General features: G+C 35.4%; 3 protein-coding genes and 1 non-coding gene across 4 annotated transcripts; 2 read left to right on the top strand and 2 right to left on the bottom strand.

Annotated features, from left to right (window-relative positions):
- Nucleotides 1-390: 390 nt before the first annotated feature.
- Nucleotides 391-6,613, bottom strand: LOC137810496 (formin-like protein 3). Its single transcript, XM_068611805.1, has 6 exons — nucleotides 5,750-6,613; nucleotides 4,064-4,769; nucleotides 3,186-3,768; nucleotides 2,881-3,074; nucleotides 2,105-2,340; nucleotides 391-1,997 (listed from the first exon to the last, which is right to left on the bottom strand). Exons 1-6 carry the CDS (start codon nucleotides 5,894-5,896, stop codon nucleotides 1,125-1,127), a joined length of 2,739 nt encoding a protein of 912 aa, XP_068467906.1. The 5' UTR covers nucleotides 5,897-6,613; the 3' UTR covers nucleotides 391-1,124.
- Nucleotides 6,614-17,219: 10,606 nt separating this feature from the next.
- Nucleotides 17,220-17,292, top strand: TRNAA-AGC (transfer RNA alanine (anticodon AGC)). Its single transcript has one exon. It is a non-coding gene; the product is annotated as a tRNA-Ala (tRNA).
- A 9-nt stretch (nucleotides 17,293-17,301) lies between these two features.
- On the top strand, nucleotides 17,302-20,114 carry LOC137828051 (putative pentatricopeptide repeat-containing protein At3g11460, mitochondrial). Its single transcript, XM_068634461.1, has one exon. The coding sequence runs from the start codon at nucleotides 17,404-17,406 to the stop codon at nucleotides 19,504-19,506; it is 2,103 nt and encodes a 700-aa protein (XP_068490562.1). The 5' UTR covers nucleotides 17,302-17,403; the 3' UTR covers nucleotides 19,507-20,114.
- Nucleotides 20,115-21,118: 1,004 nt separating this feature from the next.
- On the bottom strand, nucleotides 21,119-24,062 carry LOC137828056 (beta-amylase). Its single transcript, XM_068634475.1, has 7 exons — nucleotides 23,821-24,062; nucleotides 23,287-23,685; nucleotides 22,594-22,758; nucleotides 22,221-22,484; nucleotides 21,936-22,145; nucleotides 21,582-21,821; nucleotides 21,119-21,480 (listed from the first exon to the last, which is right to left on the bottom strand). Exons 1-7 carry the CDS (start codon nucleotides 23,881-23,883, stop codon nucleotides 21,328-21,330), a joined length of 1,494 nt encoding a protein of 497 aa, XP_068490576.1. The 5' UTR covers nucleotides 23,884-24,062; the 3' UTR covers nucleotides 21,119-21,327.
- Nucleotides 24,063-24,725: the final 663 nt, after the last annotated feature.

Genomic DNA, 24,725 nt, shown 5'->3' with positions numbered 1-24,725 from the left:
TTTGTTTTTAAAATTTTTAAAATACAATACATTTAGCATAAACGTTCTTGAAAAATGTTAGTAATTTTATATTCAATTATTTTGGAAAAGTTCAATTTCTATCTCTAAAAGTACAGTTTTTGGAGAGGAAAACAAATATTTATCCTTTCGTAATATTGTATTTCATGATTCTCGATCAGCCCCTCCAACATATAACTTCTTATTTTATGCCTTATATTTGAGATGGATTATGCTGTTTGTGTTATTTTTTTATTTTAGTAAGTTGTATATGTAAAAATTTTAGTTAAGTACTTAAGTATTCTCATATATATTATTCTTTATTATTGATTAAAAAAAAACATAGAACTTCTTATTGCTGGGATGAAGTACAGTCCGTGAAATACAATATTTCAAAAGAAAATGTTTTATGAACATTCAAAATAATATCTATAACTGTTGCAATGACTAGAACATTCTCTCGTTACAAACCCAACATATATGGAGCAACTCATAATAAGATAATGAGATGCAGGAAAAGGACAGAACAAAGGGTTTATTGTTGCCACTCTTTTTGTTTAGATTTTTCAGACAGACTAATACACAAGAAATCAAGAGGTGCCACAACTATAGACCCGAATGCTTCTTTTTCAGTGTGTTTGCTTCCAACATCAGCTAAACAATATCATTTGAACAAGTGGAGAGAGAAAAAGAAACAACAAATTCACACCAGAACTTCATTCTTGTAATCTTGTTCGCTTTCCATGTAAAAGGTTAAATAAGGAAAACTTTTGAACGTTGAAGAACAAGACCATGCTAAGCATTGATCAGGAGTCCACACGGAAATGTTATGATGATCATTACACATGTCCCTTGAGATAATCAGAGGCAACTTGCAGCACACATGAAATAGGCTTTGTTTCCTTAACTTTCCATGTCATGAAGCATTACAACAACATGCTTTCTAATCAAAGCCACTTACATAAGCATAGAGCCACAATCACCCCTCCCCTTTTTCCATCCCTCAAATTACAAAACAACACCACAATATATAAAAGCAAAAGACCAACAAATCCTTGAACTGGTGTCATTTTGATGTGATTTTAGATCATATGCATACCAATATGTGAGAGCTATGGAGGTGGAAGTTAGAAGTCCTCATCATCAGAACTAGAATAATCCATTCTCCTCTCAGCTATGGCAGGGAAGAACTTTCTGTGGAAGTCAGAGGGTGGATTTGGCGAGTGTTGACTGCGCGCGTCAGGTGAAGAAACCGAAGAAGTCGTCCTAGTCTCCTTCTTGCTACTGCTGGAAGCCTTGGCCTGCTTTATGATGGCGTCCTTCACTTCTTTGCAAACCTTGTCTAATATGATCAAGAAATCACGCACGATCAAGAACAAACGCAACCCTTCATCCTTCCCGGCATTGCCGTGAAAGTAATCGGCAGTGCTCTTAACCAGCGTCATTATCCTCTTCTCCTCCTCCACCATCCACACCACCTCCTTCCTCGCGTTCACCATGAACCGCTCCATGCTGCGTTGGAACTCGCTCTCTTCGACCAGGTTCTTCATGTCCTTGTCAAGAAAATCCTGCGTCTTCACCAACGAGTGCCCCAGCTTCGATACCGCCGACGTGAGTGCGTCGCCGTCTATCAGCGCCGCCTTCTTCACGTCCGCGAGTTCCGTGCTGAGGCCCGACACCACCTGGAGGCCGACGCTGTGGTAGTGTTCCTCGGACTCCTCGCCGCCCTCGTTGATGTTGACGCTGCTGGTACTCCGGCTGGCTCTTTTGTTGCGCACGGTGCGGATTCCCTCGGAGCGGATGATCTCCTCGACGACGAAGTGCAGGAGTGTGGTCTTGCCGTCTGTTCCCTTGACGTCGGAGAGTTTGAGGAGGGTGTCGAGCCTGAATGCTTGCGCGCCACCGCGGTAGGTTCCATCATTCATACGATTGCCGGTTTTCAGAACTGCTTCTAGGAGTTTCAGGAACAGCCTGCTCTCTCTCAGATCATTGCAAGCCACCTGCCATTCTCATGCAACAACTACGTAAGCCTTTACCACTTACATGCATGAACTTGTAACGAAATCACATGAGACAAATATCACAAACATGCCTTGCTTGGTCTTACCTCTAATGTGGCAAAAGAATCCTTAATGCTTGAGAAATCTTCTTTAAGGTTATACACGAACATCAGACATTCAAGACGTTTGAAAGCGAATGGAATTTCAACCAACACTTTGAGAAACCTCTCTGCTGGCCCTAGTTCATGCAGTTGTCCTGTGAACAGCCTTAGCTTTAGTTCCTCGTCTTGCGTAGGTGCCATCTTCAACAACGTCTGGATCAGCTCCATGGGAATCTCATTACCTGATTCAACCAACATATTGTAAGTCCTTCCTAAGAAATGCAAATCCTAATCTCATAGAAAAATGCTAAAAAATTTAATACTTTTGGATTCTTTTTATGCTAAAACCAATGAAGCAACTCATAACGAGAGAACACCCTTATGAATGTAACTTCAATATGTGAGTCCTGACACGTTCCCCAAATAATTATCATAGATTCAAAGTCAAAGTATAGTCCTGTCCTAAGAATATATAAATGAAAGAGAAGAGTATTTCAAATTATTGGTATCATGAACACATGTGCCAAATGAACAGCGTATATAGTTAATTAACAGAACTGAGTGGCCTTAAAGTGATACAAGACCTTCCTAAATTGAATTGATCAGGGGAATAAACTAATTTATCAGGAATATCAACCGTGTGCCAAAAGAAAAATACCAATCCATATATGAATTAAACTCAAAAGTTCAACAGAAATTAATAACAATACACATAAACCCAATAAAATATTAATTAGAGCTAGTCAGCTAAAGAGTTAGTCGCAATAGACAAAGAGAGTCACCTTCTATAAGAGCATCGACAACTTCTTCTGTCGTCACATTCAGAGCTCGCAAAAGAATTGATAAGTTTTGTGCTTTCCTAGGATCAATAATCTTAATATATTGCACTGAATTATCTAATGATGTATCTCTTCTGCGATCATTCTTGTTCTGGTTGGCGCAGCCAAATAAAGACTCCATCATTTCCTCATTGATCCTGAGAAGTTGTTAAAAAGATAAATCAGTGCAAGCAATCTTTCTGGTATATACGTTCTACTTTGTTCATTCAAATTATATTTTGATCTTCGACAAGAGTTAATGTTCTTACACGAATGATCCTGAACTGATCTCATGCCACACCATTGTTTGGCCAGGTTTTGCATTAACCTTGTCCCAGAAAAATGGCTTTAGTTTTGGTTTTGGAGCATCACCCTCATTTGAACTTCCTTCTTTAGAATGTAGTGGTCCTTGATTCTTACCTCCAATTGGAGGAGCTGGTGGAGGATTAGCACCTTTTGCACCAAACGGTAAACGAGGGGCGGGAGGTGGCTGTTTCGGAGGAGGAGGTGGTTGTGGTCCAGAAGAAGAAGAAGAAGGAGGAGGAGGAGGAGGAGGAGGAGGAGGAGGAGGAGGAGGTGGAGGAGGAGGTGGTGGTGGTGGTGGTGGTGGTGGTGGTGGTGGTGGTGGTGGTGGAGGAGGAGGGGCAGGTTTTACACTAGGAGATACTGTTAGTTTTCGTACGCCTACTGATGATGATGATGATGCTGCTGTGTCAACCATTGAGACTTTGATATCTCCACCCTTCCTAGCGGACAAATTTCTAACATTAGAAACATTAGAAGGGTTCTTTCCATTGCCAATGTCATATTCTTCTCTTTCAGAATCTCCCAATTGAACAACCTTCTTTGAACCTGAAGAAAAAAAATTAACGATTGATCCAAGTATAATGTTTCAAAATCATGTGTAACTGGATGATAACAACATTAAAATAATTTAAACTGATTCAAGTCTTGAAGAAATTGATTTGTCAACTTAAGAGTTTGCTCTTCACTCTTCAGGTTTCATATATTATAAAGAAAAAAATAGTATATTTTACACTGTCATGTCATAAACTGTCACGATTGATTAGTTTATCAATTTCAACAAACACTACTATAGAAGTCATAACATAACAAAAATCATGTAGAAAGAACAACATGAGCATACCGCCAGGATAATCATTTGAGGTTAATACGAGCAAAGGCCTGTCATCGCTATCAGTTTTGTTGCTTCTGGCCTCACGATAGCACAGGGCCAAGCCTATCAAGATTACAACACCTGATAAAGCGGCAGCTAAAATAGTTGTTTGCTTCTTTTTCTCATCATTGCTAGTTGGTGGAGTAACAGGAGTCTGTAATTTAGGTAGAGAATTTTTGGGAAGAGAACGAGGCATAGGGGGTGAAGGTGGCAATGGTGCGAACATATCTGGAGGGAGTGGTAAATCCTTTTTGGGAGTTGGAGTTGGTGGTGATGGTGATGGTGGAGAACTGGCTGGTGTTGGACCATGACTTGGTGATAATGGAGGACTGGCTGGTGTTGGACCATGACTTGGTGACAATGGAGAACTGGCTGGTGTAGGAGAATGACTTGGTGCCATTTGATTATTTGGTGAATCAGCAAGCAAGCTTCTTCCATGACCACTTTCTGCACCCAAGGTTGACCCCGAATGCTCTGTTGACAAATATCTAAAGCTACCCTTTTCTGAAACAGGACTACAGTCCAAAGTTTTTCTTTTTACTTGAAGAGGCAGAGAATTAGTTTCTATGTTTTTGCTACTTTTTATAGTCTTTATGTCACCACTCCCTTCCAGGGGATGCAACTCATTGTTCCTCTCTATCAATTGTTTCCTGCACAGTGTCCCGTCATTTTCTACCTGTATCAACCAAATACGAGAATAGCGCCCTTCATTCAGAGTAGTGTGAAAAAAAAACAGATTAACTAATACGTCTACAACAAGTTTCACTTGAAATTTAGAACTACCTATCACTGTCATACTTTATCAAAATTAAAGTAACAAGGTATGCTCCTTTATTCTATCAATGTATAGTCAAAAGCAGTATTTTAAACATAATTGGATCATCTTTTATGTGTGGTATTCCTGTTAAAATACAATGGTATAAACATTCTTGGGTTTCTTACCAGTTTTAAGATAACATACAGTAGGAATGTACTTAAAAGTGCTTCATTTCTTCTAATCCAACTTCAATATGCAGAGGCGAAATGGTGGTATTTAACAAATTTGAATATTTAGAATAAAAATATGACCTTTTTATACTCGTAGCATCCTTTACTGAATCCTATAACCACAGGCTGATATTAAGGTGTTTTTTAAACAAAACATGCATCCATAGTTTTCCTAAAATTAGGCAGAGATATCCTTTTCTGTGATACTACTTTTCAGTCATGCAACTCAAACGAATGGATTTCTTCACTGTGATTCCTTTCTATGAAAGAGATCGAAAGACTGTGTATGAAGTGATATTGTAGACCTTGTGTGTGAACTTTGATATACAAACAGGTAACTCTATGCAGCCAAGTAATCACATAATACGCATGTAGTTCGCAAAGCTTGAGCCAGTTTAACATACATGTAAAACCAGGGGAAGTTCTACATAACCACAACCCAAAAACAAATAGAATTACCAACCAAATTAGCCTATTACTATGAAACCAAACAGAAGAATATGGTACTCAAAATTAAAACCACTATTTGGTAACAAATTAAAAAGGGCCATTAAACATTCATTCAGAATAGAAAGAGGAATCATGAGCAAACAAAAACCCAGACAAGAAATTCCAAAGAAAAACGACAAAGAAGGGACACGAATTTCGATAAAAAAAAAAAAGCAATACCTTTGTTCTAAAAACATAAATGGCTGATGCCGCTCCACCATCTCTAGGAAACTCCTCTTCTCCCCCTTTCCCCTCTGAGCCCCCTTGGGCCAACGCACAAAGGAGAATGACATAAACAACAGCATAACTGGGTCTTGTCAATTCCATTATATTTTTCAACTTCAGCAATCGAAAGGCAAAATTCCCGTCTCATCTCTCATTCAACATGAGTCCTCCCAAGTTTTCTAACGTGCAAATCCAACACCTTGCCAAAGAGCTTCCTTGCCTTCTAAATCAATAAAAATAATAATGTATCGCTCGTTCCAAACTTCGTGATCGCTCAACTTTTCCAGAAACCCACGAAGGTTGGAGTTTGGAAATTCAACTGGATGGATCTCAGAAACTCGGGAATCAGGTTGGAACGAGAGACAATATAATCACAGAGAAGGAGAATGAGGCAAAATTTGACGAAGCTGAAGAATGGGTTGGTATTTGATAAGATAAATATTACGAATAACGCACGTTGGAGAAGAACCAATGAAATGAACGTTACGTACTCAATTCATGCAAAGGTATAACAAGTGTTGAACCCACGTTGAAAGTTTGAGTTTGATATTTGGTGATCTTCTTTTGTTTTTGCTTTCGTTTTTCTCTTCTTTTTTGCGTTTTGCTGAAAAATTCTATAGAATTGTAATACCAGTACAAGAATTTGCGTCTCTGGGAATTTTGATCATTCAAAGGTTTGTTTCTTGTGCTGGGTGTGGGAGGGGGCGTCAGAGGAGAGAGAAAGACAACGATGCATTGAAAGTCCTAATAGGGACGTGGGGAGAACAATGTGGGACACCCATTCATCAACCACCATGCCATGTCTTGGATCCTTCTTTTGCTTTCCTACCCTCCAACTATGTCTTTTTTATATATGCCTCCACCACCATTTTTTTTATTTTATTTTATTGTCCCTCTACTCACTTTATTTAATATCATCCTCATTCTTCCACTGGTTTGTTTCTGATTTTTTAAAGTATTTTTTTTTTTATGTTTTCATCTAATCTACTTATGTAAAATTAAACCTTTTTACTTTATTTTCATAAGTAAATTGAAAAGCGATTTTTTAATTATTTATTTTATACAATACTTACTTTAAATTTAAACAATTTGATTTATAATATTGAATAAGTTTCGTTGAGTTTAACATAAGTGTTTTCGAAATAAGTAATTTTAAAAAAAAAATACTTATTTAAATTTTCTTCTTCAAATAATGCAGTTGTCGGAAATACAGATAATTTCTTGTTTTTAAGCAGTTTAAACGAATCCTAATTTTTGTTATTTTTATTATAAACACCTTTTTAAAAGGGTAATTAGAAACGAACAATAAAAATATTTTCTTTAAAAAGTGCAAACAAACTCACCTATTATATGAAAGTGATATTTTGTATAAAAATATTATGTTCATCCATGAATTTTTGTAGAGACTTGTAATATATGCTATATAAGAAAAAAAAAAGAGAGAAGTTAATCTTTGCATAATTATTTTTTGTATGAAAAAAAAATACCAAATGATAGTCGAAGGCTAATTCTTTTAAGTGTAGAGATTATCTAATTGTGTTTTACCTCTCTCTTTTTTCCATACACATGATCACAATTTGAACTTCTAACCATGTTCAAAAATTCGAGTTATATATCAATTACAATTGATATAAGACTTTCTATATATATATATATATATATATATATATATATATATATATATATATATATATATATATATATATATATATATATACTCTGTTCATAAAATAATTAACTCTAATACAATTTCTAATTACACTCTCACATACAACGTGTATTGTAGAGAAAAGAAACGAAAAAAAAAGAATTTATATTTTTCATGAGTTAATGTAAATTCTTAGATTATTTATTTTCCTTTTACTGTATAATATTCTTTCATTAAATTAAACATCAAATAATCTTATCTATATAATCTCCTCGCTGTATATATAACATATATGTAAATTTTAACATTTAAGAGAAAACTAATAATATTTAATAAGTTTTAAGAAAAACTATAGTGGCCTAATGCTAATACCACCTAACACTACCAGAAAATCATGAAATAGAAACCAATTTGTAGATACCAAAATAATTAGTTATAATAGGAACTAAAATAGAGACCATATTAGAAACTAAAAAAAGAATTAGTTTCTAAATTAGTTTCTATTATTTCCTATTATTGTTAAATAGTTTCTAAATTGATATTTAATTAGCAATTAAAATTTTAACTACCAATTATTTAGTTTCTAAATTTGGTAGCAAAAACTTTGGTTGGTAATTAGATACCAATTTAGAAACTATTTAACATTAATCAAATTTCTTTTTAGTTTATAAAATAATCTCTAATTTAGTTACTTAATTATTTTTGTTTCTACAAATTGGTTTCTATTTCATGATTTTCTTGTAGTGTAAAACAAGTTTTTAACATATTCAACTTTTATATTATTTTTAAAAGAAATTCTAAATTAAATATGAAAATAATTTCTAAAGTTATTAATTAAAAATCAACAATTTTAGGACGTTATCTATGATGGGATGTCAATATAACTTTTATATGTTATTAATATATTTAAATAAATTTCTTTTTAAATACTCATGATATGTCAAGAAAGTATATATTTTAACATACTAAATATCAATAAAATATTATAAAATTTTAACAGTTGATAAAACGTGTACGACTAATAATTTCAAAAAAATAAATTAAGTATGAGTTAAATTATTTTGATGGAGAAAAATCAACAAAATTAACTTGACGCGTTAAAATTTAATAGACTACCATCGTTATCATATATGAAAGGGTAAATTATGCTCTCTCTTTTATTGTAATATATGAAAATATCTCTTTAAAATTTTTGTATTAATTTATTTTATGTAAAATTTAAGTATGACTTTTAGATTTGATTTTGTAACTTTACTATAATGGTGGATTATATGATGGACCAAAATAATGACATGTATTTTTTTATTTAATTTAATAGAATTTGTATTTTATAACTATAGATTTTTTTTAGTTTGTATCTTTTATTTCAAAATTTACGAGAATGGATCGAGGTTTTATTATTAAGTATTTGTGATTGTGAGGTACAAGATTAATGTTTCGAGAGTTAGTTTATCATATGAGTATGAGACAACGCGAATATGATGAGAATGTTGTGTTATTGACGTGGAATAGTGTAAGGAATCTAGGTAGATAATCTTGATAATGATAAAATTAGAATGTAATTTGTTTTGTGAATATTTGTTTCATGACCAATAGTTTAGGGATTTTTTTTGTTACTTAGTTGACTTGCATTTTGGTTTTATTTAGGAACCACATAGTTGTACTTTTATCAGGTTGGTTGATTGATGAAGAAGAAGGTGAAGAAAATGACATGTGTAATGAAGAATATGTTATGTGATACATTGTTGTAGTGGGTGCGATATCAAATGAAACTAGGGGAACACAACAAGATTTGGAAAATTGCAAGGAAAAAAATTAATAATTTGCAAAACAAATTTATGATGGAGGGGAAATTTTTTTGTTACTGTTGTTGTTTTAGTTTAGCAATGGTCCTTATTTAGTATTGTTGGTATATTGTATTTTTTAGAGAAAGAACTTAGTTAGGTATTTTGTATGGTTGGTGTATTCTTCATTACAGGCATTTAGGTTTGGTCATATCTATATAACAATACTTCAAATGGGTGAGTTAAACTTAAATTTTATTTTTATAAATGTTATCATGGTCATTCAAAGTCTATCCTAATGAAATTAGTTGAGTCAATCATGTCACCTGTTATTAGGCTCGACTCTCCACATTCAATGTTTTCAACATGAAATGATGTATTAGAGATCCCATATTGTCTAGATATATGATCAAATAACAATATATAAACCTCATATTACTAAGCCAAATTTGTAAGATTGAGTTAAACTTAAAGTTCACTTTTAAGATGATATCAAAATTTATTAATGATTTATCCTAATGAGATTTATTGGACTTACTTTATCACCTATTACTGGACACCTATCTATTTCCACATTCACAGTTGGAAAACTAAGCGTGTAATGAATTTTTGGTATTTTGTTGCTCCAATATTGGTTTTGATTTGACATGGGACCATATGAGAAAGGAGAGGTAAACATTTATGCATTCTCTCTAGAAATATAGTATTGAGTGAATATAAACAAATTTCTTTGTGCTCATATTTCAAATATTAGTAGAAAAAAAAGAAGAGAAGTAAACATTGTCACAAATATAACATTTAAAATTAAGGATAACAAAATGAGTCTCAACTAGCTCATCACTAACATGCTTTAGCTCGCTTCACCTAGTCTGCCAAATTAGAGGAACAAGGTGGATTGACCACTCAACTTACTATTTTTAAATTTAAAATAAAAAATAGTTTAGAAGATTAACTTTTTTATATTATATTATTTGAATGATCCAAATATGTAATAGTATTATAACTTAAATCATTAACACTTACAAATTAAGTTTCAATCATCAATTAATTAATTAAAAATTTAGAAAATATTTATATAATTAAATGAGCTTTTAAATGTGTTTTTAATACAAAATTTTAAAACACAAAATTTGAAAAACAACATTTTAAAAAGAAGTTGGCAAGTTGGCTAGCGAGTCTAACATTTGTAGAACAACCTAAGATTTTTAACTCGCTTTCTTATAAAGGGTCAACTCGTCCCGTCCTATTTTTGACAAACCAATACCTTATCAAGTTGATTTGTTTTGTTACCTATGTTTATAATAATGATATAATTATTCATTTGCATTTGTATAATATATATATATATATATATATATATATACTTTATTTATTGTTCTCTGTTGTATATATACATTACATATATGATAAAAGGGAATTAAAATATTTATATTTTTTTATTTATTTAATTTTTAAAATTTAATGAATGAAAAACTAATACTAGAAATTATCTTTTTTTAATTATATTATTATCATTATTATTATATTTCCTCATTCTTTATATCTTACAATTTCTCATTTTCAAAATTATTTTAAAAAATGAGTATTGAAAATGGTAATATCTCAATATCATTAGTAGTTGGTGACATTTGCTTTTTATTTATTGGAAAAATTAATTAACTATAACACTTTAGATAAGCTTCTATTTTGTATTAAGAATGTACATAGTTCTGGACATTGTGTTTATACGAGATTTCAACAAGATTAAAAAATTTAATAAGAATAGGAGTAACGTTCAAATATATTATAAACTTATGTGTAACATCAAAACAATTAAGTACTTAAATGTTTCTAGAGGTAGAATATAGTTTAAACCATATGAATATATTTTTTACCATCATTATTGTTATTAAAAAAATTGTCATTTTGAATCTTCATCCTCAACAATTAAAGTTTGACCTTCATACTTTGTTTTCATATGTCATTAGTCAATGCAATGAAATGTGTACATTTCTTAATAAATATGTTTATATAGTTGTTCAAAAATACATTAAGGGATCCAAATCTTGGTTGCAAAAGTAACTTTGGTTTGGTAGTTGAACTTTGTAAGTATGGTGCAGGTTGTGTTAGAAAAAACGGGTAATTTTCCCACTAAAACAGAACCCTAATAGAGCTACCCGACAAATAATATTGAATAAATAAAGCGGAATAATAAAAGAGATAAAGAGGAAAAAAACACACCAGAAAATTATTAACGGAGTTCGGCCAATTTAGCCTAATCTCCGAGCACAGCAAAAACAGCTCACTTTTATTATTATAGGAGAAAATATTACAAATTGGGATATATAACAGTGAAGGAGGAGCGTTTAATTTATAACCCTCAAACCTCCTTCCCAAACAATGAACTCACCGATGTGGGACTCGGGATTAAGCTAAAATCAACAAATCTCCACCTTGGCTTAATTTCAAATCTCACCTAAAACAAATATTCTCAAAACATAACAAAAACAAACTTTGCAGTGCTTCAAATTTGCGCTTCCAGGCGCCAACTTCAAATGTGCAAGATATTAACCAAGTCTAAACAGTGTTCAAACTTGGTCCTTGTAACTACCTTGGTGAGCATATCTGCAGGATTCTCCGTAGTGTGAATCTTCTGGAGAACAATCTCCTCTTCTTCGAGAATCTCACGCACAAAGTGATTACGAACATCAATGTGCTTCGTCCGTGCATGAAAGACTTGATTCTTTGCTAAATGAATAGCACTTTGACTGTCAGAATATAACTCAAGTTGTTTCTGACCAACTCCCAAGTCTTTAAGCAACCCATGAAGCCAAATTGCTTCCTTCACAGCCTCTGTAATCGCCATATACTCTGCCTCTGTCGTAGACAAAGCCACCGTAGACTGCAAGGTAGACTTCCAACTAACTGGCGCTTTTGCTAAAGTGAACAAATAGCCAGTTGTAGACCGTCGCGCTATCCAAATCACCTGCATAATCAGAATCACAATATCCAACTATGCATTGACCAAGTGATTCATCTTGCTCAAATGTCAATCCAACATCTAAGGTATTTTGGAGGTACCGTAGAATCCATCTCACAGCTTGCCAATGTCCCTTGCCTGGATTATGCATGTACCTGCTAACAACACTCACAGCCTGTGAAATATCTGGTCTTGTACACACCATTGCATACATCAAGCTTCCAACTGCATTTGCATATGGGACTTTTGCCATGTATTCTCGTTCTTCATCAGTCGTCGGAGATAAACGACTACTCAATTTTAAATGAGCAGCAAGTGGGGTACTTACAGGTTTTGTATCTTCGTGTATACCAAAACGTTGTAGTACCTTCTGCAAATACTGCTTCTGTGACAGCCAAAGTTTTCCCCTCTCCCTGTCCCTATTTATCTCCATGCCGAGAATCTTCTTGGCTTCCCCCAAATCCTTCATCTCGAACTCTTTACTCAACTGAGCCTTTAACCTGTCAATCTCAACTTGGCTCTTTGCTGCAATCAGCATATCATCAACATATAAGAGTAAGTAAATGTAGGAACCATCTTCAAGTCTGCGCAAATACACACAGTGATCATATTTGCTTCTCTTGTACTTCTGATCCTTCATGAACTTATCAAATAGTTTGTACCACTATCTCAGAGATTGTTTCAGTCCGTACAACGATTTGCTAAGTTTAGAAACCCAATCTTCTTTACCATCAACCTTGTATCCTTCTGGTTGAGTCATATAGATTTCCTCCTTCAAATCACCATGTAGGAACGCGGTCTTTACATCAAGTTGAGCAAGCTCCAAATTCAACTCTGCTACCAAGGCCAACAAAATTCTAATGGAGGAATGTTTAACAACTGGAGAAAATACCTCATTATAATCAATTCCCTCCCTCTGAGCAAAGCCTTTAGCAACCAACCTTGCCTTGTAGCGAACATCTTCTTTATTAGGAAATCCTTCTTTCTTTGCAAATACCCATTTGCACCCAATTGCCTTCTTACCTTTTGGTAATTGTGCCAGCTTCCACGTCTTGTTCTTCTTCAAAGACTGCATCTCCTCTTCCATCGCACCTGCCCAATTACCACTCTCTGAACTCAGAATGGCTTCTGGGTAAGTCGATGGAATGTCATCAACAACTGGAAGTGCATAGGCAACCATATCCATGAAACGAGCAGGCTTCTGAATATCTCGTCTCTGTCTTCTAACTGCAATTGGCGCTGATTGCTGTTGAGATTCTTGGGTAGGAACCTCTTCCTCATCTGACTCTTCTTCTACCATAGGAGAGTCACTTGTGGTATTTCGTGTTGGGATCACCACTGTCGGCTCAAACTCCACCTGCTTCCGGGCACACTCCACCTGTTGTGGAGTACTATTAGCTCATTCTGGATTTACCTTCTTTAACATGGAAGATTCATCAAAGGTAACATCCTTGCTGATAATCGTCTTCTTTGCCTCTAGACACCACAAACGGTATCCCTTCACTCCAGGACTAAAGCCCAAGAAAAGAGCCTTCTTTGCCCGTGGATCCAACTTTGATTCAATCACATGATAATATGCAATAGAACCAAAAACATGCAAAGAATCATAATCAGTTGCAGGTTTTCCAGACCATACCTCTAACGGAGTTTTGCCATCTATAGTAGATGATGGAAAACGATTGACGAGATGTTGAGCGTATGTCACAGCCTCAGCCCAAAACTCTCAGCCTAACTCAGCATTAGACAACATACAACGAACTTTCTCCACAAGTGTCTTGTTCATACGCTCCGACACCCCATTCTGCTGTGGTGTTTTTCTAACAGTGAAGTGCCGAACTATGCCACAATCTTGACATACCTTCAGGAACGGATCACTCTTGTATTCTCCTCCATTGTCTGTTCGGAGAACCTTAATCTTCCTTCCTGTCTGGTTTTCAACTTGAGCTTTCCACTTAAGGAAAATTTCAAGCACATCATTTTTGTTCTTCATAGTAAACACCTAAACTCTCCTGGAAAAATCATCCACAAAAGTGACAAAATAATGCCTACCTCCGATTGATGGAGTCTTGGCAGGTCCCCACACATCTGAATGCACATAATCCAGAATACCCTTGGTATTGTGAATTGCAGTGCCAAACTTCACTCTTCGTTGTTTTCCCAGAACACAATGCTCACAAAATTCAAGTTTGCAAGCCTTCGTACCTTTCAACAGTCCCTCCAGCATGTCCCAACCTCATATGCCACAACTTCGTTGCCTCGACATCCTTCTTAGTGCTAGAAGTTGCTACCGCTACTACCCCCACCACTGTACTACCTTGATAGTAATATAGATTGTTCTTCCTCACGCCTTTCAACATCACCAGTGCTCCTGAAGTTGCTTTAAGAATTCCATCTCGCATCGTCACAACTAGGCCTTTAGATTTTAAAGCCCCCAATGAGATGAGATTCTTCTTCAACTTTGGCACGTACCGTACATCCCGCAAAATTCTGGTGGATCCATCATGATTCCGCAACTTGATTGAACCTATCCCAGCTGTCTTACATGGATTATCATTACCCATGTAAACAACCCCGCCATCGAGTTCTTGAAATTCAAAGAACCATTCCCGAATGGGACACATATGATAGGTACAACCTGAATCCAATATCCACTCATCTGGATACGATGATGCTGAAAGCGAGACAATTAAATAGATATCTGATTCCACATCATTTTTGCATTCTGTAACATTTGCATCTTGCGGAGCTTTCCCTTTCTTCTGCAGTTTTGGACAGTCTTTCTTCCAGTGTCCTTTCTCATGACAGAAAGCACACTCATCTTTGGCAACGGCTCGACCTTTAGACTTAGACCTTCCTCTTCTCCCCTTTGTCTGGCTTTGCTGGCGACCTCTTGCCACCAATGCTTTTTCTGATGTCGTTGATTTGGTTTTCATCTTATCCTGCTTTCTCAATTCATGACTATATAAAGCAGAACAAACAGCATCTAACGACACATTCTCCTTCCCGTGAAGGAGCGTAGTCTCCAAATGTTCAAATTCATCAGGAAGAGATGATAACAACATCAAAGCCAAATCCTCATCCTCAAACTTCACATCTAAATTCAACAGGTCTACTACTAATTGATTAAACATAGTGATGTGTGCATTCATAGTAGTACCTTGTTGGTAGTCAAATCGGAACAACCTTTTCTTCATCAGGAGCTTGTTCTTACCACTCTTCTTCAGAAACTTGTCCTCCAATGTCTTCCACAGTTTGTGTGCAGAAGTCTCATTTTTTACAGCATACTTCTGCTCTCTGGACAGGCAGGATCAAATAGTTCTGCATGCCAACCGGTTGATGATGCTCCAGTCTTTCTCCTCTACCTCTTCTGGTTTCTCTCCTTCAATAACAATATCAAGACCCTGCTGAAAAAGAGAGTCCAAGACCTCTCCTTGCCACATACCAAAATGTCCAGTGCCATCAAATATTTCCACCGCCAATTTCAAAGTGGACACCGGGAACCTCGACCATGATGACGAGGAGCCTGACACTTTGGATACATCCTTCGCTTCTTCTTCTTGATTTGCCATTACAAACTCAAAATATAGTATTCAATATTACAAATAATTTCAAACAACCCAAGGCGAACCTTCGGCTCTTGATACCACTTGTTGGGAAAAACGGGTAATTTTCCCACTAAAACAGAACCCTAATAGAACTACCCGACAAATAATATTGAATAAATAAAGCGAAATAATAAAAGAGATAAAGAGGAAAAAACACACCAGAAAATTATTAACGGAGTTCGACCAATTTAGCCTAATCTCCGAGCACAACAAAAACAACTCACTTTTATTATTATGGGAGAAGATATTACAAATTGGGATATATAACAGTGAAGGGGGAGCGTTTAATTTATAACCTCAAACCTCCTTCCCAAACAATGAACCCACTGATGTGGGACTCGGGATTAAGCCAAAATCAAGAGGTTGATTCTCCTCAATTCAATGTTGTAACTCCATAATTGAGAGTACTATTTTGTAGCATTAGCTTTTACCATTGCTTATGCAATCTTTCAAAGAGCGGCAAAATTATCTATTATAATACTAACTAAAAATCTTTTTTTAAAATCATCTATTATCTCTGTCAATTTTATTCTTTTCTTTAAATTGAATATATCCATAAGAACTTTTTGTTATTCATTTTTTTTTGCATTTTGATTCTCAAACACCATTGCAAGAGTGTGATTGAGAACATAAGTCTTTAAAGTAAAAAGCATAAACTCCCCTTATGTATAACTTATACTATAGTTTTATATTTTTTTTTTTATAAATTACACTTCCTTACTATTTAGAACAAAATGTTCTAAAATGACATATTTTTTAACTTTTAATACATTTTCTTAGTTTTAAATAACTTTGTTGTAGTCTTATACCCGTATGTTTCTTCTTTATCTTTATTAAAATCAAAATCTATAACATCAGTCCCATAATTCGTTTCTAACTGAAAACATTAGATTATAAAGATATAATTTAACATCTCAAATTTAATTTATATTCGTCCTCTTTTTGTCAAATGCTTTCTTCTTTAGGGGTAACTGTTCGTAAATTTTGACAATAGAACTTCTCATTAGGACCAACAACATTTTGAACATATATCTCAAATTCACAATTTCCTCATGTAGAAAAACAAGACAAATTCAAAACAACTATTGCATTAACTAACTCCTTAAGATTATCAAATTGTTCATTGTTTCCCTTTCCACTATATAAATAAAATATATATACTTAATATATATACATAGTATATATAAATAATATAATATAAATGAAATAATCATAAATAATATTAAAATTAATTTTGATTACACAACAATTCTCAACCCACCTCTGAATACGCCAAATTCTATTTGCATTACATTTTTTTTTTCATAAAAAATGACTTCCTTCATTACACATCAAAAGTGTTCTTTAAGTATAAAAAACTAAAAAAAAAAATCAAAATATAGATTGTTGTTCTAGTATTATTAAACTTTACATGTAATAAATATTACATGGGGATGTAGCTCAGATGGTAGAGCGCTCGCTTAGCATGCGAGAGGTACGGGGATCGATACCCCGCATCTCCAATTTTGTATTTCATTTTTTTTTGTATTATTTTCAATAATCCTTCATTACTCTTGTTCCTGGTATTTGTTCCTCTCCTTCTTTTGATTCATGGAAGAACACCCTGAATCTCAATGTCACTACTCAAGACAACAGCTCTTCTTCCCAAACCTTGTTCCACCACCACCCTCAGTTCTCTACAATGTGGAATCTTGCTGCAATCACTCTCCAATTCCAAATCCTTAACCCAAGCTCAGCAACTCCACGCCCAAGTGACCACCGGCGGCACCCTCCGCCACAACACCTATCTCGCCACCAAGCTCGCCGCATGCTATGCCGCCTGCGGCCACATGCTCCATGCCCAACTCATCTTCGATCAAATTGTGCTAAAGAACTCGTTTCTCTGGAACTCCATGATCAGGGGCTACGCCTGCAACCACTCTCCCACCAAGTCCCTTGTTCTCTACCGTGATATGTTGCGTTTTGGACAGAAGCCTGACAATTTCACCTACCCTTTTGTCCTCAAGGCCTGTGGGGACCTTCTGTTTCGCAGAATTGGTAGAAAGGTTCACGCTTTGGTGGTGGTTGGTGGGTTGGAAAAGGATGTTTACGTGGGGAACTCGATACTTTCGATGTACTTTAAGTTTGGTGACGTGGCAGCTGCGCAGGTGGTGTTTGATAAAATGCCTATGAGGGACTTGACTTCTTGGAACACCATGGTGTCGGGTTGTGTGAAGAATGGGGAGGCTGAGGGTGCTTTTGAGATTTTTGGGGAGATGAGGAGGGTTGGCGTTGTGGGAGACGGGACCACCTTGCTTGCTCTTCTCTCTGCTTGCGGGGATGTTATGGATTTGAAGATGGGTAAAGAGATTCATGGTTATGTTGTTAGAAATGGTGGGAATGGGAGAGTGCATAACGGGTTTTTGGTGAATTCAGTTATTGACATGTACTGCAATTGTGAGTCTATATCTTGTGCCAGGAAGTTGTTTGAAAGGTTGATAGTGAAGGACATTGTGTCGTGGAATTCTTTGATATCCGGGTATGAGAAACGTGGGGATGCTTTTGAAGTTCTAGAGCTTTTTGGCCGGATGGTTGAGGGAAGTGCAGTGCCGGATGAGGTGACTGTGATTTCAGTGCTTGGGGCTTGTAATCAAATCTCGGCTTTGCGGTTGGGCACGTCTGTTCATTCATATGTTGTTAAGAGGGGTTATGGAGTGAATGTAGCTGTTGGAACTGCACTTATTGGCATGTATGCTAATTGTGGGAGTTTAATTTGTGCGTGTTGTGTGTTTGATGAGATGCCTGAGAAAAATTTGGCTGTTTGGACTGTTATGATTACTGGCTTTGGAATTCATGGAAGGGGAAGAGAGGCCGTCTCCATTTTTTACGAAATGTTAGGTACAAATGTGACTCCAGATGAGGGCATTTTCACTGCAGTTTTATCTGCTTGTAGTCATTCTGGATTAGTGGATGAGGGTAAAGAAATTTTCTATAAAATTACTAGAGTCTATAATGTAGACCCTGGACCCACTCATTATTCATGTTTAGTGGATCTACTTGGCAGAGCAGGGTACTTAGATGAAGCATATGCAGTAATAGAGAGTATGAAATTAGAACCCAATGAGGATGTGTGGACTGCTCTTCTTTCAGCATGCAGATTGCATCGAAATGTCAAGTTAGCAGAGATCTCGGCACATAAGCTTTTTGAATTGAATCCAGATGGAGCGAGTGGATATGTTTGCCTTTCCAACATCTATGCTGCTGAGAGACGGTGGAAGGATGTAGAAAATGTGAGGGCATTGGTGAAAAAAAGCAGATTGAAGAAAGCACCTAGTTACAGTTTTGTTGAGCTAAAGAAGATGTTTCATCAATTTTTTGTTGGGGATACTTACCACCAACAGTCGGATGATATTTACGCCAAATTGAAAGACATGAGTGAGCAGCTGAAGAAAGCTGGATACAAACCTGACACTACTTCAGTTCTTCACGATGTTGAGGAGGAAATAAAGGAGAAAATGCTTTGGGATCATAGCGAGAGGTTGGCACTTGCTTTTGCTCTTATTAACACTGCTCCGGGGACCACAATCAGGATAACCAAGAATCTTCGTGTGTGTGGAGATTGCCATACAGTAATTAAAATGATTTCTAAGCTCACAAATCGGGAGATTATCATGCGAGATATTAGTAGGTTCCACCATTTTAGAGATGGCATATGCTCATGTGGTGGATATTGGTGAGCTGATGCAAGTTTGATGAAGTAGTAGATAAAATTCAAATGAAAATACAAAATTTTGGTCCATGGAAATTTGATAGCTAGAAAAAGAAGCTAATTATGAAAGGAAGTTGATAAAAAAATTCAATAAAAACTGAAATGTATTCTTCCCATTGTTAAGGAGGCCGACTGTAAATTCGCTGACAATATGTCTACGCTAGTTCAGATTCAGCTTGGTGAAGAATTTGCCCATCCACTATGAAATCCTATGATCCATTTAGATGAAGTTGCTGATTTGTTATCTGATATGAAAAGATATCTTTGGATGTTTTGCAATTACAAATGTGGCATCATCAATTCACCATTGGCATTGCAGATGAAACAAAACTGTCTCCGTAATCTGAAGTGTTTGTTTTGCCTCAAAGCCCCAATACTAGGAGGCACTTTCTAACTATAAAAGAAGCTCAAGTTTCCAGTAGTTGGACAGAAGAACTCAACTCCCTCCTGGCTGTTGTACCAAGCATGTCAAACTCAAATTCAACCAGACATCGTACCTTAACATCCAAACCGTTTTGTCTTGTGCTCAAATAGATGGATATGATATATTTATTACTAAATCATTTTCTGTGTGCTTCTCTAGAAGTCCTAACAACAGCCACACCCAAGTAAGTTCTCAAATAGTTGTTATTCACAAACAAAATGCTCTTGAAGTATAGTAACCGATTACGGCGACAACTGAGATGGAAAGACCAAAGAATGGAAGGATTTTAGAATACAGGAGGTGTGTTAGGAATAACAGACGACAGGAATAGAAAGAATGACAGATTAAATAATGGAGTAAAGGAAAACTAAAATAAGATGACAGTGAACCATTAAAATGGAATGCAGCTTAGAAATTCAAGTACATATAATCTATAGTGGAATCAAACTTATATAATGAATTGCAATTGAAGGCAAAATCATCCCCTTCCAACCCCACCCCACCATCTAGACCAACCAGGAAATTTTAACCTGATAGTTTTTTGCAAATATGCCGGAACCTTTTATTTAAACTAGTTGTGCGGTTTCACTTCTAGAGAAAAAACTTGAGGAAGACAAGGACTTTAAGGAAATAATGTCTTGTAAATTTTAAATAAATAGCAATGAAATAGTCTACACATAATAAAACCCAAATTCCATATAACTTCAATATGTATGCGTTATCACGTTATCACATCGGGATGTGGTATGCCAAAGCATCATTGCTAATATATGTCATAAATTTGTTACTTGCCTGTAGTTATAGATCTGTCTAAAATTAGTTAATCATGTGTTCTAAGCTCTAAAATATTTATTCTTCTCGTAGTTAGAGACTATATCTGAATTTATTTGTCATGGAAAGCTAATTTGTAATAGGATTTTATTCCCCTGGATAAGGTACTTGTGATATAATTTACAGTTATTTGGATTGGGCCATATAGTTTTTAAAAGATTAAGTTTCTTTTAAACACTTAATCACATTTGGAGAATAATAATAATAATAAGGGTTTAAGATCATTCGCAGGTGTCAGTTGATTCTCAAATATGTGCTGCATGAGCAAGTTTCACCATTTTAGAGACAGATAATTTTGGGTTGCAATAATCAGCATTGATGCATGTTTGACAAAGTAGTTTATTAACTTCATACATAGGAATACACACATGAAAAGTACACACACGAGTACTGCCTCTTAGATGTTTAGACATTGCTACTTCATGGCATTATAGTACTGCTGATTTTAGTGGCTGGGTGCTTTATTTATATCCTGAACGGTATCTATTATTTCCAGCAGATTCTTCTTTAATTATTCTTAGCACCATTGGGAAATCAACCATCAATTTTCATGTCTGTCTCTGGAAGCCAGGGGAATGGCGGTATTGGTTTAGTCGCTTCAAGAAGAACCTCAATGGGAATCTTTGGTGCCAATGGCTTCAATGGTGTTGTGCCAGCATTGTAGTTTTGAGGGTCTTCACAGTGACCCTGTAATTTTAGGGGAACAGGATTAGGAGGCTACAAGGTAGTTATGCATTTGAAGAAAGCTCACATATCATCTTATAAGCACATGCCTAACGGCTTCTCACCTGATCTGCATGCATCTTTAGCACAAATTTTTTGAATGTATCATAATTTGATTGTTGCAGTAGATCATCTGATAGACGAAGATATGTTACTCCAAACATCTTTGCTTTTGGAGGGCCATTTTTGTTGACGCCTTGTGGCCTTGCGTTCAGTATGATTTGGTTGTATGCTGTGGAATCATACCTGGGAAGTGCATTTTCTCCAGCAACTAGGATGTCTTCTGTCCAACCACCACTCAATACCTGTGCATGTGTTCATGTTTGGCAATTTAACCACTCTAATACAGAGCATTTACACTTGGCATCATCTTTAGAAGCAGAACAAGCTTTAAACTTATGAAAAATTTAATGCATTACCTGCTGAACGAGCTCCGCTGGTCCACTTTTGGCATCTGAGCTTTGTTCTGAGTCCCTCATCTCAAGACAAGTAAAGTTCAAAATGGCATGATGGCGAGACAGCATTCTTGCAATGGGACGATATCCGTCCCTATCATTAAGGTTGTAATATCCAGCAGTAAGCTCAGCAGCGTGATTTTCAACTTTGTACCACCAGTGGATTCCAGATACCTGTTATCAAGGTCAGAGGTTAACCATCTGGTAGAAAATGAAGGAGACTATTAATTGAGGTTCTATGAAGTTTACTTTGATCGCTAATTTGACTTTAGAGCCCAGGAAAGCTTTGTTGGCTTCATCTAGGATTTGATCACCATGATTCAGCAATTTGTTTGAATACCAAGTCAAGAAGAACTTCCCTTTCTCAGTGACATATGTGCCATTTGATTTGAAGAATCCACTAGATTCTGGTACATCATTGTACTGGCCTGCGTCATCTGGTAGTTCCCATTCAGGATGGCCAGCACTTACTACAGCTTCTTTATAATCAGCCTTCAAATATTTGTCATAGCACTGCAGATTGCACAATTTCGTTCTTATTATGATGCTTCAGTTGTTCAAATAATCAAATCCCAGTTTGGATGAAAAACAACTTTGTTTTGAAAGCTAAGACCAGACTCACCTGAAATTCTCCAATACCAGGAAATTCCCATCCTTGATTTTGTGGATAAGAGGGATATCTGAGCTCTCCTGCTGGGCCAAGCCCTACTTCAATGTCTACAATAAGCCCAGATTCTAAAAAATCTGACATGTTTTCTCTGAAACTCTTCATGTAGTCACTGTATATCTGCATATAGCAACAACTTTAAACATGCTGTGTAATAATCAAGATCATTGTTCCTATATCTAAACATGTAGAAGTCTATCTGAAACATGTCTAGCCTATTGTTACACAATAAAAGATTGTTCGATGAGGATTTGGACTTTCCCACATAGAATGAATATGTTTATCTTCTTTTATTGACATTTTTTCCTTCATATGATGGAAAGAGGATTGCGTAGCAAGGCTGATTCAGTTTAGTTAGCATCTTTTGGGATTAGATTATACAAGTTAAACAGACAACTGACAAGTTCAACGTAATAGACTGAATCAGTTTCCTTGTTTTTTAGCATGTCATTATTAGTAACACTATACTTCTTAATTTTAATACATGTTGGTGAAAACTAGATTATGAAGCAGACCAGGTCCATTCTTTTCGATGACACGCATTTATGGTAGGCAAATATACACATGATACGTTCATACGTTCCTTAGGAGTTGACAACAAGAATGCTAGTTATAATAAGAATGATAATCTTAGTTCTCTTAGTTCACCTCAATGGCTGTTCTTCCATGGAATATAGGCTCGTCGTCCACACCAACACTTAGATACTCCTTATTCCTTGTGCCTGAACGGTTGGTGTAGAAGATATCAGGATCAGATTCTCCAATGTCAAGCACCCACTTGGGAATTGGGATGTTAACTACATCTCCTACATTCCCTCCACACTGATGGAATGACATAATAGCTTGAAGTTTCAAGCCACATTCCTGAACCAGCTTAAACAAGCTCCTATAGGCACTCCAATCGTACTGCTTAGGCCCCTTTAGTTCTACGATCCCCCACCACACATCAACCATAACTCCATCAATTTCTGTTGCTCTTAGCTTCAAGAGCTGTTCTTTAAGACCATTTGGGTCTCCAAAAACACTGTCAACAGTGACAACTCCTAGCTGCAGTAGTTTGAAAGATAAATAACAAAACAAGATATAATTAGCTTGTGCAAATACATGGTATAGTCATTTATTATGTTTCCATGCAAAAAAACTGGTAGCTTAGAAACACACTAGTTTGTGTGCATGACTTACAGGGAGCATGACATAAACTGGAACGTAGTTTTGTAACATGTTTCTGTCCGAAGTAATAACCATCTTGCTGGTTGCGTTTTTCTCTTAAAAAAGCCTAAGTTGTCTGATAGCTATGGAGATCAAAGATGAGATGCTAGGTAGAAGTTGCTGGTTGTTGAAGTCACGACAGAAGGAGGCTTTTTATAGACAAAGGAAAGAATAACTGTGTAATTATAACCAGAACAAAGTGAAAAGAATAAAGTAATAAAGAACTTGTCGTTGCTCACTTTTTATGACTTGTAGTCTAAGGAAAATAATTTTAGAAATTAAAGTGAGCAAAATAATTGTTCTGTTCCTTTTCTGTACCCGTTGAATTTGTATTATAGTTGGATGGTACAGTGGAAAATGAAAATATAAATGAAAGTGGTTTTAAATAAAAATGATGTAAACATAGTTCTATTATAATAACTTTTTATTGTTTATATCTTATTATTTTATTTAATATATTTTTAAAAATTGAAAATAAAAGTAAAAAATATAACTCATAATTGATTATGTGATACTTCTAATTAATTTATTGTAGAGTATTTTTAATGTGAGTTGTTGCTAAAAAGAAAATTCAACATAATCAATGAGAGAAAAGTTTCTCCTACACCATTTTTATATTTTCACCATTTTTTTTTTCTTTCTAGGTTTTAGGATATGTTCTGAGCTCAAATCCATTGAAAGATAACATCAATATAATCAATCATTATATAAAAAAAATAGTTTGTTTTGAAGTTAAAAGTTTCATTATAATTTTGTCTCTAAGGCTGCATTTGTTTCAAAGTGGAAAAAAGGCATAGAAAGACTGTTTGCAATGAAAAACCAAAGGAATCCACCTAATAAAAAGTTATATATATATATATATATATATATTTTAATTA

The sequence above is a fragment of the Phaseolus vulgaris genome, chromosome 11 (assembly GCF_000499845.2).
Source record: "Phaseolus vulgaris cultivar G19833 chromosome 11, P. vulgaris v2.0, whole genome shotgun sequence".
NCBI classification, from domain to species: domain Eukaryota; kingdom Viridiplantae; phylum Streptophyta; class Magnoliopsida; order Fabales; family Fabaceae; genus Phaseolus; species Phaseolus vulgaris.
Note: the sequence above shows the minus strand (reverse complement) of the source record. Positions and strands in the feature narration are given on the sequence as shown.